This window comes from Ursus americanus, chromosome 1, assembly GCF_024610735.1.
Source record: "Ursus americanus isolate L20-20 chromosome 1, mUrsAme1.1.p, whole genome shotgun sequence".
Lineage (NCBI taxonomy): Eukaryota > Metazoa > Chordata > Mammalia > Carnivora > Ursidae > Ursus > Ursus americanus.
In genome coordinates, this window is record NC_142127.1 from 105,534,961 (window position 1) to 105,554,323 (window position 19,363).

At 53.7% G+C, this 19,363-nt stretch overlaps 1 protein-coding gene across 9 annotated transcripts in view; it reads right to left on the reverse strand.

Annotated features, from left to right (window-relative positions):
- Positions 1 to 19,363, reverse strand: part of HDAC4 (histone deacetylase 4) — a 299,563-nt gene that overhangs the window by 94,868 nt on the left and 185,332 nt on the right. For all 9 annotated transcript variants that reach the window (XM_045793967.2, XM_087864893.1, XM_087864897.1 and 6 more), the window contains one exon: positions 5,279 to 5,429. In XM_045793967.2, coding sequence (XP_045649923.1) covers positions 5,279 to 5,429 — 151 coding nt within the window. The remainder of the gene's footprint in view (positions 1 to 5,278; positions 5,430 to 19,363) is intronic.

A 19,363-nucleotide genomic window follows, 5' to 3' on the forward strand; every position in this document is an offset into this window, starting at 1 on the left:
TGGGGCGGGAGAAGGCACCTTACCTGGCTCTCTTGCATCCAGTCAGGACAAGCCCACCTTCCTGAACTCAGGAAGGTTCCCCTGGACAGACAGACTACAGGGACGCCACGGCACCTCCCTCATGTGTCCGGCCAAGGCCACTTTATAAGACGGCAGACGGTGACCTGGTCACAAGGGCGGACCCCCCGTGGCCCTCCCCGGCCCTTCCTCTCAGGGGCGGTGGGCACGACTGGGGTGCACGTCCTCACAGCTGCACACAGGCATGGTCACGGCAAACCCAAGTAACGCAGAGCCACACGTGCTCGACTCTGCGTACCACGGAGGGACCTTCTTTCCTTCGTCATGCTTTACAGGAAAGAACTCAAAGAAGAGCCGTCATCCTTCTAGTTGTTTACTCCTCTCTCCACGGATTCTGCCACTTTGTGCATTCTCATCTGCGGCCTGCTGTTTACTCCCTCCGCGGACACTGAAATCTCTGTGCTCTCGTTAGTACCCTCACTCCTCATCCCACACGCCTCAGTATTCGGAAATACTGACTGAGCAAAAAAATTGTTTTCTCCTCTCCCTCTTTTTTTAAGTTCGTCTTTTAATTCCAGTTCACTTACATCGTGTTATATTCGTTTCCGGTGCACGACACAGGGATTCCGCACTTCCATACATCACCCTGGGCTCATCCAGGTCCCTCCACTTTAAATCAGAGTTACAGAACCAATAAAACACATTCAGTACACGAATATCAAACAGCTCTAATTCTTACTTTTTTAAAAAAATTAATTCATGCTATCATTCATTCATTCGACGTGGTTTATAGAGACCTAAGTACGTGCCAGAGTCTGATCTGGTCGATGGGGACAGAGATGTAAATAAAAGAGAAAAAGCCCCCTCCGCACAGGGGAGGGGTGTAAGCAGAGGGCAGTAAGTACAGACCAGGCGGCAGCAGGGGCCGAGCAGCTGGGGCGGAGCGCCTGTCCAGGTGCCTGGGGGCCCAGGTGGGGGGGCAGGTGCTTCCAGACAGCACCCGTCACCACAGACTCCTTTTTCTCACGCCCCACTGGCCTCTGAGGAAGGCCTGGCTTCACGAGTGGGACGGAGAATCACTCTGGGTCACGTGGTGGATCTTTTAACTCCAGCCTTTTGAGCCTTTTTTCCCAACAAAGTGAATGACCGGGCTGTGCTTGTAAAGAGCAGCGAACAGAAAGGTCGCTGTGTTCGCTCTGGACTGCTCGGGGAACAAAGTCTTGCCTTCTGCTGGATTCTCCCTTTGAATCTGTGTGTCACAGATTCCTAAATGTAGTTAACCTAAGTAAAACTTACCTGAGCAAAGATCATGTGTTCACGCCGAATGAGACGGAATTCTAAGAATTCACTGTTCTTAGAGCTAACAGCGTTAATGGTATCAATAAGTAAAAGAAAACTGCAGAATTACTTAAAATTAAAAATACTGTAAATGTTTACAAATGTAACAAAACTTTAATTAAATATTCAATAGGAAATTCACTTTTAAAAAAACCCCAAGAAACTACACAGATGTCTTGCACTGCATTTTCAAATGCTTACAAATGGGAGACGCCCCAGGCCATTTGCATTCCCCCACAAACGCCCTTTTAGCTGGAGCGAACAAGGCTCTCCTTCTTCCGAGCGGAGCCCGCCCGCGGCCCCGCTCACATAAGAGCCCCCGAGTGGCGTCCACCACAGCGGCCTGCAAGGCCTGCCTTCTCACAAGACCACACTCAGGGCTGCAAAGCCTACACGAGCGTGCCAAATACCCAACTGTACACAGTTTATTATTAATAATAAAACCTGACCACCCAAATCCACAAACCGAAAACCACCAGGGTTGCTGCTAGTGACGAGAGTGGAGGGAAGCAGAGAACATTCCAGCGCTCCAGTTGGGTGGGGAGGACGCTTAGGAGGGAGTGAAGAAATTGTTTTTGACATGTAAACAGATCTAAAATGTTTCTGAAGTCAAATCTTTTCACATTTTGTGAGGCTTAAGATGTTATTTTTATTGGAAGATTCTGGTAAACTACGAGGAACTCCTTTAGCCTGAGCTGCTTTTCAGCAATCTGGAAACCGGGTATTTGTTGGTCAGTTGTGGCACATCAACTCGCTGATACTGGGAGTTTTAACTCCCATTCTTTGCGAAGCCACAACTGCCCTCCTCCAAAGCAGAACGCAGTGAGCAGAATGCACGAGTGAGGCCCAAGTCAAGCACAGGAGAGTGCAAAGGGGGTGAGATGCAAGGTAGGGGCACGGGCTGTGTGCAGCCCCGCTGTGCACACCTGTGGCTTAGCCGGGCCCTCCCCACAGGGCTCCTCTCACAGGGCTCCGATAAGGACTGGGTGCCGTCATCTACAGGGGTGGGTTTCCAGAGTGGAAGACCACGGAGCCCTTATGGTAGTCAGACTCCTAACACACAGCAAGAGGCTCACCTAGACCTCAACCCTGGCTGCACACCAAAACGACCCAGGGAGTTCTAGAAATGACAACGCTGAAGCCCCCTCTCCACCCAGACCAGTGCACCAGGACATCTAGGGGATTTCCCGACACCACATGCTGCCACTCACAGGTGGTCAGTGCCCTGGCCACACCTCAGCCAGGAAGGTCCCTTGACACAGAGGAGTCCACACACACAATACATGTAGTGGTTGGGCCAGCACGGGGCTGTGGACAGAGGAGAGTGTCATCGAGCCAGCAGGCTGGGCGGTGAGGGTGACGCGTGTGACCACCCCGTCTCCCCCATCGGCCTGCCGCAGCTACAAGTCTGCACTCAAAGACCAAGGGTGTCTGTTGCCAACCCAGATCTGCAATTTGGTTTCCCCCGATGGCCTTTTGTCCTCGTGCCTGGAATCTCGACTGTGGGCGGTCACAGCCCGTCAGCCACCGTCTCATCCGACTGGTGTGCCGTAACGAGGCACACCACTCAGGTCTAGTAACTACTTTCAAGCATCAGTACAAACATTAGATCTCATGTGGAATAAAAACTCTCCTGATATGCTTTCTACATTGAAACTCTAGCAGACCATTAAAATAAGAATACATTTCCAGTATATTATTTCAAGAGTAAAACGTGCCGTAGTAACTAACGATCATAAAAGTTGGTACTTTTATGTATAAAACCAATTACTAAAAACTTACAAATCGTTAAATAGAGACACAAACTGAACATGAAAAAAATACATTGGCTGCATATTTTAGGAAAAACAAAAGTCTCTTTGAAGGAGAACGTGTGCACAAACGGCACTGTGGGCGGCACAGATGGGCGGGGCTGGTCCCGACTCCGGCGAGAGGACACCGACGGGTCAGGCCGCACCGGGAGCGGGACCCACGTGCCGCACAGGCGCCATCAGGCACGGGAAGCAGAGCAGCGCGGCCGAAGGCGTGGGTAACACGGAGCACCGACAGAGGGCCCGGGGCCAGGACGTGAACGGAACCACCCAAGTCAAGGAAAAGGGCGACGGTCCACCACAAAAATGAGGAAGAGGCTTGAACAGGCAGGCACTTGACACGACATACAAACGTGCTGAGCCTCGTCGGTAACCAGACCACGCGTGTGGCCGAGGCGAGTGGGGTGAGCGCTCACTCAGAGTGGCTGACAGCAACAAGGGCTGGCGGGGACGCGAGCAGTGGGCGCTGCCCTGCACCGCTGGGACAGTGCTTTCTAAACTGCTGGGCCTCACGTAGGAAAAGTGGACACGTGCACTCCCTAAACTTCAGCTCTAGCCACTTCACACCCGCCCGTCCGCACCAGGGGACGTGTCCAGGGACACGCGTACCGGCATCGCCCATCACAGCTCTGGTTAGGAAACGCAAACCTACTAACCACAGGATGGATGAACAGCGTGGTAGGCCCAGGAGTGGGGCAGCAGGCAGCGACCAAAATCAGCGAGCTCTTGCTACACAGGACGAGGACACACTCCACACGTGTGACGTTGAGCGAGAGAAGCAAAACACAAAAGCCTACAGATTAATGAGTCCACCTACAGAAACCTCAAAGCAGGCCAGACTGCTCTTGGGTATGAGGTGCCGGGGAGGGGTAACTTTGGGAAGGAGGGAGGGGCAGGGTCCGGAGGGCACGGCGGCCCAGATGCTGCTCCTGTCGTGGTCCGGGAGCTTTACTGAAGGCGAGCTTGTGAACAGCTCCCTGTACACTGGAGGGTGTGTACTTTTTCTCTACGTATTTCGTACATCAATATGAAAGACTGTTAAATAATTTCGAATAACAGACTTTACAAGAACACTTTAATACATCGCATGCTGTTGTACGTGTGTAGATTAAAATCTCAACAATGGGCTGTTAAGATGGTTTCTCTAGATGGCTAAGCATTTTCAGTCGTTGAAGATAATGGATGTCTGAGGTCCACGTGTGTCACTGAAGTATGCAAGAACCACTAGTTTTGCTCACAAGCCCTGAAAGACTCAATCACCCTACAGTCCTCACACCAAAACTCGATACAGGAGAGAAATGCACTTCTTGGCTTACACTCAGGATCACCAGGAATCACAAAAGTTCAGCCCAGCACCGATGTTTTGGGTGGAAATGAACAGAGTGGGAATGTGATGCCCATTCACTGTCCCGTCTAGGTCCTGGGTGTGTCACGGAGAACATGCTGTCCAAGGAGAGGACAAGTGCCTTCAGCCTCAGTCTGCAGGGACGCAGCCCGTGTGGACGACACACGAGGCCCCCAAACACTGGTCCTTGCTGAGCCCACCAGAGGTGCTCTTGACGCAGTGGCTAGCTCATGGGAGGGTGCTGTGGCTCCTCCCCCAGGGACACAGGAAACTGCCCCCATAATCTTCCAAAGGGAGAACAGCACATAGAATCATCTCCTTTCCTGGAAGATAACAGACCACACTGGTCTTCAGACACCCAAGCACAGCCACTCGAGAAAGCAAACGGTAGGGTCAAGAGAGCAAATGTGAAAATAGGCAGTCGGCCACCGGTCCCCGCTCAGCCCCTGGGGTTACGCCACAAGCTAGGCCTGGCTCAAGGGGCTCACAAAATGCGTGCAAGAGAAAAGAAATCTGAAACCTTTTAGGACTGAGCTCACAGGTGACACCCACTTTGCACCTGCTGGGCGTGCTTCACAACACCAAAGAAGCCAGAGGCCGCGCTGCCCACCCCAAAGGAAGATAGGGATGCAGCCGACTGGCCAAGGCCCAAAGCCGCGGGTGACATGGCGAGGCATGCCCAGGGTGGGGCCCAGAGCAGGAGAGCCGGGGGAAGAGCCGCCCCCAAGGGCCCGGGAGCCCACCCGCACTGTCCGCGCACACTTACTCTCCTTGCCTTTCTCCTTGTTCTTCAGCTGCTGCAGCTTCTGCTCCCGGTGCTGCTTCTCCAGCTCCTGCTCCTGGCGGTGCCTCTCGAGCTTCCGCTGGTGCTCCAGCAGCTCCTGCTGGTGCTTCATGGCCAGCAGCTCCTGCTGTTGCTGCGAGCGGGGAATGAGCAGACAGACACGGTCAGAGTCGCGCTCCCAACGGGACCGACAGACACACACAAGACAATCAGCCGAGGGCCAGGCGTCTCCACGCAGGTGTCGCCCCGAAGCGGGGCTGTCCTCTGCACGGCCAACACCCCTGACCCGGGGACCCCGACTCGAGGACCTCGGCTCTGCCCAACCTGCACACGGAAGTACAGCTGCGCGAAGCCCTGCACGGCTGCCGACTTTCTAAGTGGTAAAAACGAAAACAACCACCACGGAGCTGCCAGGAGAAAATACACATGAAGATCGAGGCGATCTCCTGAGTTGGGACTGGTGCTTGGAGAGTGACACAGCACAGCGGGACGTGGCACGGCTGCCCTGGAAAACTGGGAAAACCTCCTCACCACGCCAGATACACGTCTGCCCCAGGAGCCAGCAACCCTGTCCTCGGCCGTGGGGACACGTCTGCACACAGGCCTGGATGAGAAGGGCACAGTGGCCAACCATGCGCCCGTTCGCTGGAAAGCCACCCAGCAATGAGAGAGATCCACGAGAAACACAGACAGGCTGTCAACAAGGATTCCCCATCCATGAAGTTCTGGCGGGAGACGCCCGGGGACACGGTGGCTAAGCCACAGGCTGTATCCGTGCCCGGCCTGAAGTGCTGCGAGCACACACCCCCTTTCCTTGTCGCTATGGGTCCTGTTTCCGTAGCCCCTCCTGGGCGGGCAGCTGTCCTGCTCCCTGTGTGGGATGGGGCAGCACTGACAGACCCAGCAGCCCCGGAACTTTCTAGCAAGGAAGTCTAACAAGTGCATTCTCCCAGATCCAAGCCATCAAATGTCTAAGATGGGGACAGACCAGCACCTCCCTCTGGCTGTTCCCAGGGACTATGGTGCCCACCCAAGGGACCAGCCAGGGATGTCGTGGCACGCGGAGGCCAGTGGGCCCGGCCTGGAGCACGAGGCTTGGTGACAGAAAGGCAGAGGAAGGGGAACACGGAGTGAGCAGGACTGGGGCATGGCCTGCGAGGCAGGACGCGCACCCCTCGCATCTCTAGCTGCTCTGTGAGGAAGGCACTGTACTCTCAGAACAGAGGGTTACAATGGAAGGAAATGGGACAGGCTCCTGTGAAGAGCAAATTTCGGGGGCTAGGGGTACAGGCAGGGTGACCAGGATGGAGTGAGGCCTACAGGACTTTGTCCCCAGCACCGCTGCCCAGGCCCCCGCGACGTGCTGCAGGGTCAGAGGGCAGGGGAGCAGGGAGGTCATCCAGCTTTCTGCTCCACTGTCCCTACACCCAAGAAAAGTCATCAACAGGGAGGCATGTGAACCAGCCCTAGGAGTGAGCGTGTGTGTGAGTGCGTGATGGGGCTACCCGCTCTGTGGGCACCATGCTCACGGGGACGTGTGGCTGCCCCGGGGAACAGGCACTGTGTATCCTGGGACACCGGACTCCTGCTGGTCCCTTAGCAGCCAGCTCCATGCTCCTATGCGTGCTGTGTGCCCCCTGCCAGCTCTGGGGGGTGGGCATGGGGAGCCGCCTTGCTGCCGGGGGAGGGCCGAGCACTTTGCCACCAGAGGCTACAGGGAAGGAGGGAGAGGTGGCACCACTGGGGGCCCCGGCCGGCTTCCTGGGCCCCATTTCCCACGATGCCATCGCCACAGTATACAAATTACCCAGTTTCTGTTACCAATCAGAGCAACTCATAAATTAAGAAAACAGATTTCGGTTTGCTTAGAGCTCTTTTCTGTGAAGACATCATATGTCACCCACCATGTCTGTGACTTCTGTGAGATTCAAAACACATTACACCAAAAATGTTAAAGAAAAAGAACATCATTCTAGAAATTTATAAAATGAAAGTTCTCACTCATTCTCCAAATGAAGCCTACAACCCTGGAGTGGGAGCATGTGTGCTCGTCAATAAAAAGGACACTGGCCAGAACCTCAGACGAAGCTGGCGGTAAGAACTGATGAGCAAAAGGAACAAACCGCCAACTTATAAACAGGGAATGTGCGTGCACGAAGCGGGTGCGGGATGCCTGGCCCATGACCACAGAGGCCAAGGTGCCGGCCACACCTTCGCTCTCTGCCCCGCCTCCAGACAGACACATGCCCCAGCGACCCTGGCCAGCCAGCCTCCCTGCCTCCTGGCCTCCTGGCCCTGCTGCTGGGGAAGTGGCCTCATGGCCGAGCCCCACAGGACTCAGAGCCAGGGCAGGACACATCAGCGGGGCCTGGAGCTCGAGCCAGGCCTGTCTGGTCACACAGAGCAGAGTCCCAGTGATTGGGTGGTATTTCTCACTGCAGGGGACCCACAAACATCCCCCCTTCTACAAAGGGAAAAGGGACTCATTTCCAGCCAGGAACACAGGGATAGACTAGCAGACAGATAGGTGTAGCTCGGTCCAAAACCAGTGCAGGAGGGAGGAGGAAGGGGAGAAGTGCCTGGACCCCACGCAACAGTGTGCCCTTCCCTTGGGAGACGCTGCCCCCGGCAGGCAGGCAGGACCCGGGTGTGAGGAGGGAGGGCTGGGAGCTAGTCAGGCTGCAATGTGTGAGGGGAGGGCCGTGAGGAAGGGGCCCTGGCTCAGGGTCCACCCATGGGGTCCGTGGACACCGAGTCACTTTTCAGAGCTTTCCTACGAAAAAACATCACATTGCGAACAGGCACCTTACATGAACTGGAGACAGTGAGACTATCAGAAGCGAGCCAGCACTTCCCAGCCGTTGCTTCCAGGGGACTTGTGGGTGGCGCTAGGAGGAACCCACAGGGCTTGGGAGAAGGGATCCTGCCTGAGGGCCGCACAGCTGCGTGCACAGGTAAAGGCATCCCCCCCCCCCCGCCCCAGCTGCAGCGGGCCACGGCCAGCCGCTGGGGGGCTCCGAGGCGTCTCACAGCCCAGAGGGCAGCCCAGCGCAGCTCCAGCCGAGAAACCCGCACAACAGTATCTCCGGTATCTTGAACAATAGATCTTATAATCACGTACGCCCCCTCTCCCGGTATCACCCACAACCCCAAGCTGCCCACACACGGCCCTGGGTTCCCTTCCAACTGCTCAGTATTCATTTAATGCGCAAATGAGGAACAGGCAGAAATTCACTGACTATAGTCTCAAAATATTTACTTTTCAGCCAGAATCTAGAAGGAAAGCGAGACCTTTCCGTTATTGTTACAAAAACACTGAAACCACCACCACCAGATACTGGTGATTAAAATTCACAGGACGATCAAACTCCCAGAAAAACAATACTGTCGCGGAGTTTCCATGAAGTAGCAATTACAAGTAACGACTTGATTCCCCCAAAATGCCCACAGCTACCCTGCAGGTCTCCATCTCGCTGCGTTCAGAGAGGCGCTGCGTTATCAGAGGAAGGGGGCAGGAACCTATAGGAAGCCCCTAAACCAAAGGCCCTGGGAACAAGTCAGATGGAGGCACCTGTCACCCATGCTGTCAACACACACATCAGGGCCATCCCCGGATCTGGTGACACAGCGACTCTCTAGGGGAAGAGGCACAAGGCGAGGAGCGCTGCTCACTTCCCTGTACCCGCTCCCCACGCAGCAGGCGGCCCTGAGCGAGGGCTCCGTGCCCTCCCTCCCCGGGGAAGGGACAAATGTGCCCCACGAGTGCAGCCTCCAAGCTGTGAAAAACAGGACTCGGAGAGATGCCCATTTTTACGCCGGGTAAAGTGCACTCCGTCATTTACAACCGGGACCTCGCCAACAGAGGTGAGGTTCAGACTGTTCTACGGGCAGGCAAGTGCTGAGGTGTTTTTCTGCAGACTGGAACTATTCTGAGGAATTTAAAGTAAGATGTCCACCACCTGATTTTTCCAAAGAAAAAACCAGTAACAGATGCCATGACTCAAAGCAGAGTTTAATACTGAATTTCTGTTTAAGCCAACACTGAGCTCAGGATAAAAAATTAGATCCCGAGAATTCACTTTCTTTGACTCTGATTTTGGAGTTTAATAACCACACAGAAGTGGAAACCCAAGCAAATTTTTACGTTTAAAGATGAACTGAAACACAGCCCTGCTCCCCTGAAAGACAGAATAGGGACAAGTCCTCACGTGGCGCCCAGCCCAGGAAAGTGCTTCCGGGCCCCAGTGAGCCGGCTCCTGACCTGCTCAGAGCATCGCTCTCCTCACGGCCAGTCGTCCTCACGGCCAGTGACGATGCCCGGCCCACGCACTGGTGAACCAGCTTCCAGGAAAGCGTGTTAATACCACCTCGGTCCATTAACACGGGCACGGCTCACAGTGCTGCTCAGAAGCCAATCTCCCTGGGCCCGCAGTTCTGCGAAACACTTACTGCTGACGCCGTGGCCATTTAAGAAGCCACGTTCGTTGGTCCCCAAAGTGGCCCGCATCACAGGCACTCTGCAGCAGCTGTGGCCATACGCTGTCTCAGCCCATCAGGGGGACCGAGGGCCACATGCACACCAGGGTGAGGGGACAGGCCCCAAGGCCATACATAGCCCACTCAGGGTCCCAAGGATGTCACCTGGCCTCACACACGGGGACGCCCACAGGGGCCAAGGGCACCGAGAATTAGCAGTGGGCTTCTTTTTAAAGTCGAAGGTATCTTCCTGATTTTAAATGTACATGTACACTCCAGTGGCTGATGTGGAAAGAAGCACGATAAGGAAAACTGCCCCAACCCGACCTCTCAGAAGATACGGACTGGATGTCTAGGGGTCCCATCAGCCCAGTTACACCACTAAATCCTGGCTTTAGACAAAAACTAACCAACTATGCGCATTTTCCCATCTCCCTGATGATAACTGGCCTAGATTTTAACCACTCAGGGTCCAACATGCTTTTTGCCAGTCTGCCCCTGCTGTGATGCTGGGCATGCAGAAATGATGAGTCCCGGGGCCCGCGGTGAAGGGGGCATGCGGGGACCCACCAGCCAGCCTCAGCTGTGCACCTGCTCCCGGGGCTCACTTCCTGGCACGCAGCAAGGCCCCTGGCCACAAAGGATGGCTGCCTCCCACTTCTGTTTCTCTTCCTCCTCTGCTAGCAGCCCAGGCTGGGGAGATGCCATACCTAAACCCAGGACAATGGGGCCAGGCGGAAGGAAGAGCTGACCAGGCTTCACAGATGGATGGCTGGTGCCCGGGGCTGGGCCCCCCGTGCTCATGTCCACACAAGGCCAGCGTGGGCCTGTTCTTCTCCCTAAGCAAGTCCCATGGGCCTTTCTCACAGACGGATGCCTTTGAAAGGAAGGGGGCAGCGAGGGTGCAGGCCAGCCTGTCCCCAAGGCCTGGTGTCTGCCATCACTAAACAGAAGGAGAGACAGACAGACACGAGTAACTGCCCTTGCCACCTACTTCCCTGGGTAACTTGGAAAAGGTTAAACCAAAAATAAAACACAGGCTTTAAGTGCATCCTTCAACACTGTAAAAGCCTGGCATGGTCAGTGCTCACGGAGAAGCCCACTATGATGTGCCGGACCGCAAGGAGCGAGCCCGTCTCCATCTCGCACCGGAACCAGAGGCTCCGCAGGCAGCGTGTCCTGTGACTTCGGTCGAGATGCTCCAGGGGCCTCTCGCACATCCTCTCACTCACTTTCCAGATGAGCACAGGGCAGGCCCTGTGACCCTCACCGGCAGGAACACACAGTGGGTTCGAGAGGAACATAAATAGGGAGTCTCCTCGCAATGTGGGGGCTGCTGCTGGCCTCCGGGAACACGTGCTGTCTGGCTGTGGGTTTTACTGCGCATTTGGGACTGAACTGTTGTTACCCACGGAGTCCTCAGAAACGGGGCCATTTCCATCTTTAGCTCACTGGGTTTCCTGGTTCAAATCAAAAGGGCACGTTCAGGAAGTTCAAAAGCATTCTCCCCTCTCGCCTCATGGCACAACCAGCCGTGGCCCAAAGCTCCCACCCACAGCTAGACACTCAGATGTCACAGACACAAACAGCGTCGGCCTTCGACACGACAGTCCCTGTGAGGAAGGTCCGCATCACAGGCGCCCAGCACCAGGGCACAGGCCAGGCCCACTGTGGGCCCCAGAGGCTGTGGGGTGAGGAGGAACGGTGAGGAGAAGGGGGTGCAGAGGCAGAGGGGGGCAGTGAGGGCAGGGCCAGTGCAAGTCTAGCTGGCCTGCACACCTTCCGCCCTCACCCATCAAGTCTCCGTTGCTGGAACTCTGGGCTCTCTGTCAAGGCTCAGCCATAGAAGCACTTTGTCATGAGACTTGCATCTGGTCCCACTGGTGGCAATCCTGGCTCCTTCCCAATGGGGCCTCCACCCCAACACACTTCCCGTGAGGGCTCCAGGCTGTGTAAAGCCTCCACCCGTGTCTGGCCCCTTTCGCCCTTTGCTGCTGCAGACTTGCATCCTAGGCCATGGCAGGCAAGGGAGCCTGGGAGGGTCACGACCCGACCCAAGGCAGTGTGTTGAGGAGCGAGAGCCCAGAGAGGGGAGGTGATGAGAGCACGCTGCAAGTCTCTTCTGTGCAGCACAGGACAAGGTTTTCTCTGTAGCACATAAACTGCTCCCGCTGCCCCCTTTGGAAATACACAGAAAGTTCTGGCACACTCTAGAAGGCATAATTACAGGTGATGTTTTATAGAGGCTGATCGTGTTATGTGCCACAAAGGCCTGGCAGCAAAGGAAAAGCAGGGCCCAGCATGGGGCTGCAGTGTCAGCAACGGCCTCGGGGCAGCGTGTCAAGCAAGGCCATCCACCTGCCTGTAATGACCGCCTAGAAACCAAAGCGGCTGGTTTGGAAGCGGTTCCTTCCGTCAGCACACTGACTGGGTGCAGGCAGGTTCAGTGATGACGCAGGACTTTGGGTGGTACACAGCGCCAGCTTTCCCAGTAACCCGGCTTGCAACAACCCGTTAACCGTTGCCTCAGGTGACCTGGAACCCCGGGGCCTGGGGCAATGTCTCTTCAGCCATCTGGGACAGGTAATAACGAGAGCAAACCTCACAGCTGGGCTCCTGGTGCCATAAAACCAGGTTTCCTTCCAATTTGATCCTTCTCTCTGCAGGGAGAAGACACACTCTCAACTAAATAACTCGTAGGACTCTAGCCTACCCGTGGAGACAGCACAAATCACACTCAGATTTCATATCTATCCACACACACATAAAAGTTCGGCCTTGCTAGTAAAAAAGGACATGCAAATTCAAACAAGTGTGGGGACGGTTTGTATTTTTCACCTATTACTGGAACTACCCTCTGAGGCCCGGAATCGAGAGGCCTCTGAATGCACCTCTGGAGGAAGCGCAGGTGTCCCCCTCTCCTTTTCAGAAGTTTGTGTTACATCACTTTGCTTTTACGAAAGACCTACATTAGTACCTATTTTCAGAAGAAACCTGAAGGGGATTTTCACCTTTATGAGAAAAGGTGAAAAGAACAAGTATGTGGGAAGTGTTGGCTCTGTAGCGAGCCATTGCAGGGGCAGCGTGCACCCTGAGCGGCAGGAGCACCCCCCCCCAAACCTATCTTGGCATCTTGGTGTCCAGCCACCAGAGCTCCGAGCTGTGTCTGTGAGCATCTGAGTTTCATCTCGACTGATTTTTGCACACTGGTTGGCAATATGCGTCCTAAGTACCAGAAAAGCCTAACAGGTGATTTTCTAGATCTGGGAACACTCCAGAAGGTCTCCATGTAAATTAGTGGTGATTGCTTCTTTGCTTTACACCATTTTGGCTCTCGAAAGTTTTCGTCGTACAGGTATGTATCAGGGCCAGCGTGCCCCAGGTGTGTGCTGGGGGGATCAGGCTTACATGGAGCATTACTCATACTCATTAGACCCTCTCAACACACAAAGGTTTACATGTTCCCTCCTCATACTCTTCCCAGGGGCATGAAGGGCAAAATGCAGGCGAGAAGCTTCCAGAAGCATGGAGTGCCACTAGCAGCTGCCCATTTGCAAGACCTGCTATCAGCTGGTCCTGGGTACTCTTGAGCCCAGATCACTTGGAAAGCAGAACAATGACTCCACCCGGGATAGAGGGGTCCTGGCCAACACCCCCTTCCATCTGTTACCCAGGCTCTCCTCAGGCTGGGGACGGACTTTGCGTCCCCCACAGCACTTGCACCCTGTTCTGTCTGTTGGGAGGTCTGGACGCAGTTCACTGCTCCAGCTCACTCTGCTTTTCTTGTTAGAAACGCAACAGAATGACTGATGGTTAAGTCAGAGGTCAGTTACTTCTGGGTTCATATTTAACCATCAGTTCACTTATCAAGACCCATCCCTAAAGGTCCATATTCTTAGAAAAGCCCAAGGACAGATTGCTGCTCACTGTCCTGAACACCCGCAAACATTAGGGAATTAAATAGAGCTCACTCTATTTCCCCACATCAGCGACATCATCCAACAGGTGGTACGTAATAGTCCTACAAGAGAGTAGTCCTGACTTGTATCCATTTGACTGGTTTTTGTTCGGCTACTTTATGTACATAGGTAAAATCAGCTCAGTAACTAAGAAGACAGTCTGAGTTTGGGGGGTCCCCAGTGCCAGTGAGGGGCTGGCCACAGGGAAACACAGTGGAGAGGTACCCCACGGCTCTAGACACTTGTGTCCCACACTTGTGCCCAGGCGTCTGCTCGGAAGCACATCAGGGGTGCACACACAGGGTCTGAACACAGAGCCACATGGCAATGACCTCACCTGCAGGAACTCATCATTAGTTCCGGACACATATCGTATGGTGCCACTTATATGAGGCGCCTGGAAGAGTCCAATTCAGGGGCTAGAAGGGTGGCTCCCAGGCTGGGGGGAGGGGGGCGGGTAGTCAGTGTTTCATGGGGACAGGGTTTCTGTCTGGGGAGGTAAGAAAGTTCTGGGGATGGAAGGTGCTGAGAGCTGCACGACAGGGTGGGCATACTTAACGCCACCAAACAGCAACTCAAAGATGGATAAAATGGTAAATTTCACGCTATTGTATATTTTCCTGTAATACAAACGTGAGCCAGGCTTAGCGGTTCCTCTAAGAGTTAGACAGAGAGCTGCCATGTAACTTGGCCATCCCGAAACCAGGTATCTCCAAAGAAGAACTCAACGCAGATACTCTGGCAGAAGTGCGTGCACAGACGCTCGCCCCGGCAGACTCACCACCACCAGAAAGTGCCAACAGCCCAACTGCCAGTCCACGGGTGGATACACAGACTGAGGAGTGGCCACGCCGGATAGCATTCGGCCCTAAAAAGAAAGGACGCGCGGACACAGCTACAACACAGATGAGCCTTGAGAGTCTCGCGCTGAGGGAAAGAAGCCAGAGACGAAGAGCCCAACGCGGCAGGACTCCACGTACGCGGCCCACCCAGCGCGGGCAAGCTCAGACCCAGAAAGGAGACCGGTGTGGCCGGGGCCGGGGGAACAGGGAGTGTCTGCCTAATGAATGCACGGTTTCTTCTTGGGGTGATGGCAATACTCTGGAACTACAGCGTGGTGCTGGTTGTACAATACTGTCAATGTACTAAACTGCACACTTTAAAATGGTAAAGCATAAATTTTGTTGTGTGAATTTTACCACAGTAAAAAAAGGAATGAGGGAAAAACTAAGTGTTTTCCATAAAAGAGAAGGAAAAAAAACTGAACAAATGTTTCGTATAGGGCAATGTCCATCCCCCCACGGGCACTGCTGCCACCTGCTCTGCTCTTGGACGTGCTCACGGAGCCCGTACAGAAGCACTGGGACAGTGAGTGGGAATGAAGCACAGAAGCCTCGGTCCCTGCTACGCGCTCCATCCTGCCCGACCAGCATCAGGAGAGCGTCCCGAATCGGCAAAGGAAGTGAGGGGCCATTTCAATCATTTAGAAGAACCCGTGGCTCGCGAAGAAGGGCAGGTCCAGTAGATACCTATTTGATTACACACAGAACGAACAGCCAAATGACAGCATCCGATGGACATTGAAATGGTCCCTTGAACTTCTCAAGACTACTCACAGACCAAAAAGAAAGAACACGACGATAGAAAAACAGCAAAGCAAATGATAATTAGCAGCAAAAAATGAAAACAGTCAATAAACATATAGAAATATGGTTACCTACAATTGAGGAAATACACACAGGACGTGAGACAGAATGGAAACTGAATGTGAAGAAGGGCCACCAATACGTGAGAGTGCTGGGGCTGAGTCGTGGCGCTGTGCCCCTGGGAGGTGCAGTCCCTGCACGGGTGCTCCCTCCCCACTGCTGGGAGAGGGAGGACTGGCGGGAGCCTGGAGGGGGGCGGTGCGCCACCCTCTGGGACAGGTCGCTGAGTGCCGCCTGTCCTGGTTCCTGCTGCTTTCCTATCTTGCCTATGGAATCAGCAAGGGGCGTTGGGGGGGCGGGTGAAAGACAGAGCTAGACCAACAGACACACGCTCACTCAGGACGAGCACGGGGTGTAGGGGAACACATGGCATTAGGGGAGCACTTACCTGGGGTTGGCAGTTTCATATCACTCTGTGGACGAGTGCGTGATACACGCACGAGGATGCTAAAAACATGCAAGAAACTGGAAACGACCTTAACGGTCAAGTACTCAAGTGTTTTTGGTTATTTAAATTCATTATGGTTCATTGTGAGGCTACAGTAAACTGTTAAAATCATATTTTTGAAGTATGCAATGATAGAGATGTTAACAATAAATAAAACACACGTCAGAGTACGATCCCAATCCCACAGAAGTCCACACACACGCACATGGCTTACACACTAGATGACAGGGACTCACTTCCAACATAAGAGCTTCCCTAGCTCCCAGCACTGGAGTAACATTTTCCTCTTTGTCATCTCCAATTATTCAATAATTAACGGTAACGACATTTACGATCACAGAGAGATTTTTTACGTGCAAACATTCCTTGTGAAAACGGCGGTTTCCGGACGCCGACACAGGCCTTGCTTCTCTCCCACACAGGATGCAGGGGTCCTGGGGCCCAGGCCTGCCTCTCCTCCTAGGGACACTGGGGCCTCCTGGGGTGCAGCGGGTTTGCCCCTCGACAGGCCGCACAGGAAGGTCTGCGGGGACAACTCTGTAAGGGACCCCTAAAGAGGAGGTCAGTGTCCAGGCAAACGTGGCATTCCCCCCACTCGCCTCTGAAGACCACGAACAGGGACAGAAAAGAATGTTTTTGAAAAGAGATACAAATCCACAGGAACAAGAGTGCAGAAAGGGCTGGTTTCTAGGAGGCATTCTGTAAGCTGCAGAGCACGTGGGTGAAGAAAGGGCCCCTGACGCACGAGGCCGTGGCTGCCACCGGGGAACCAAGATGACAGTCACTCTGGTGGCGCCCGTGTCAGTGGCAACCCCCACTCTACTAGTGCTCACCACGTTCCGTCAGTGAGGCCGAGTGCTGACAAGTTCCCAATACAAAAATAAATTCGTGAACAATGAAAAAAAAATACATTTATAAAAATATCACTGCCCATGGATGGAGGTGAAGGAGACACATGCCTGAACCCAGAATCACGGCCAAGACGGTGACTCTGGCTGGTGCTGGGAGTTTCCAGTGTCCAGGCCCACAGCCCTGTCCCCTCCTCCTCTTCACGGTGCTCCTGACTCAAGTCAGTGAGTGCCATCCCGGTGCCCAGTCCCCTCCGAACCTGGCTGGGGTGTGCTCCTGGAGAAGACTACTGCACTTCGAGCCCCCATTTGTTGCATGCCCCTCAACGTCCATTGCCTTGGGTATATTTCCATATGAATTCTCACTCTGGCCTCAAGACCTGCCTTGGCCAGCGGGCAACGGCCATCTATGATTTGAACTTCTGCTTAAACATACTTGCCCTCCTGTGAGCTTGGAACTCTGAAACCGGCAGATAGCCCAATAGCCCCTACCTGCCTGTCCCCCCACCAGACCAGAGCGTGAGGTCATTCCAGGTCAGCCAGCCACCAGCTGGCCAAAGCTGATCACAGGAGTGTGAGAGAACCCACATCTGCGGAACAGCTCAAACAACCCAGCAAACGAAACAACTGCTGTGCTAAGCGCCATGTCAGGGCCGTTTGTTACACAGTCAACTGACGGCCGTCTTCGCGGTCCCTCTGAGATGGCGGCTGTCATTCCTCAAGCAGGAGGGGCTTTGTGCCGGCTTACAGGGTGCAACTATTGTCCTTTTTGCATTAAATGAATGCTTACATCAGAGATCCTGCCCTAACGACGTACCACATTCAGATTTCAGATACCTTAAAACATAAAAATCACGTTATCTCATCATTACACTTAAAAACAGCGTGTGTGCAGCACAAGACCTACAGGACCGGGAGACTGCACGTGACCACCGGTGTTCGTCCACAGGGAGAAGCACTTGCAGGCTTCCAGACTGCAGGATGGGATCTGCATCGGGAACACAGGAACCAAGCCAGCGCGAGAGGAGGAAGAGCCAAGAGCTGAACCGAAGGGCACGGAGTGACTGTGTGGTGTGTGTAAGCAGTACGCAGCCACGGACACAAGAATGGAGAGCCCGAAGAGTTCTTTCATCGGAGAGCAGCCTAAGTACTTGGAAGCCCCCGAAGTGGCGGTGTCTGCAGGTGCCTGAGGGATGGAGGGGAGGAGAGGCACGTCTTTCCTGCAAGGGGACTCACAGCATGGGATCTCTCCTGGAAGGGCAAAGCTGGCCATGTGGAGACAGGGAGCACAGACCAGAACAGACCTCAGGCCTGGGATCCTGGCGGGAGGCAGGGGTGGGCAGGCTCCATTACTTAATGTTATACTATTTTTTTATTTGAAACATTAGAAACATATTTCTTTGATAACATTTTTAAAAATTAAAAATAACACAACTAACCGCCAAAGTGGTAAATCTAGTTAATAGTCTTTTAATCATGTATGCAACTCCAGATGATGAAATAGTTAACGATTTTCTGGGAGCACACACTCACCGCCCCCAAACTCACGCTCTCCTCTGCCTCCGGGATGCTGCTCCCCTGGGACCCTCTTGTGCAGAGACCTGACTGTCCAGGACAGAAGGGGACAAGGTGCCCAAATCAGCCACGACCAGCAAAGAAACAGCATCAGGGACAAGTGCGACATTGAGCACTGAAACTTACAAAAGATCTTATTTACCTGAAGTTAGCAATTTAAGTTATAGTTTAAAAACTATTCCCTTTTTAATTATAAAATCCTACGCAAATTCACTGATGATTTAATGACACAAATCAGACTGTATTTTCAAGAAATCTGACAAACACCACTGCCAAATGTCACCCACAATATGAAGGCTTATGAGGAGAGTTTCAATCATCCAAACAGAAGCCAACTGACGTAATGACACAATCACAGAGGTCAGACGGCTTTTAGGATCTCCATTTTACATGAAAAAATAAAACAAATGTGGGCGTCTGGGTGGCTCAGTCGGTGAAGCGTCTGCCTTTGGCTCAGGTCACGATCCCAGGGTTCTGGGATCAAGTCCTGTTTCAGGCTCCCTGCCCAGTGGGGAGTCTGTTTCTCCCTCTGCCTCTCCCCCAACTTGTTCTCCCCCACAAAAAAAAAAAATAAATAAAATCTTAAAAAAAAATAAAACAGATGATTAAAAATGCAGAGAACAGGTAAACTTGAGATTCTTCCTGAAATTTTGAGAACCAGGCCTAGAGCTACATCTGTGAGAGCCACAACTGTGGAGCCATGCCTGTGGGGGAGGCACATCTGTGAGAGCCACATCTATAGGGAAGCCAAATTGGTGCAGGGGCCACATCTGTAGGGGTGTCACGTCTGTGGAAGGGGACAAATCTGTGGGGGGCCCACATTTGTGAGAGCCATATCTGTGGGGGTCACATCTGTGAGAGCCATGTCTCGGGGGGGCACCATCTGTGGGGGCCACACTTGTGAGAGCCACATCTGTGGGGGGGCCCACATCTGTGAGGGGAGCCCATATCTGTGGAGGGCACATCTGTGAGGGGGCCACGTTTGTGAGAGCCATGTCTGTGGGGGAGCCCAAAACTGTGGGGTGGCCCACATCTGTGGGGGCCACATTTGTGAA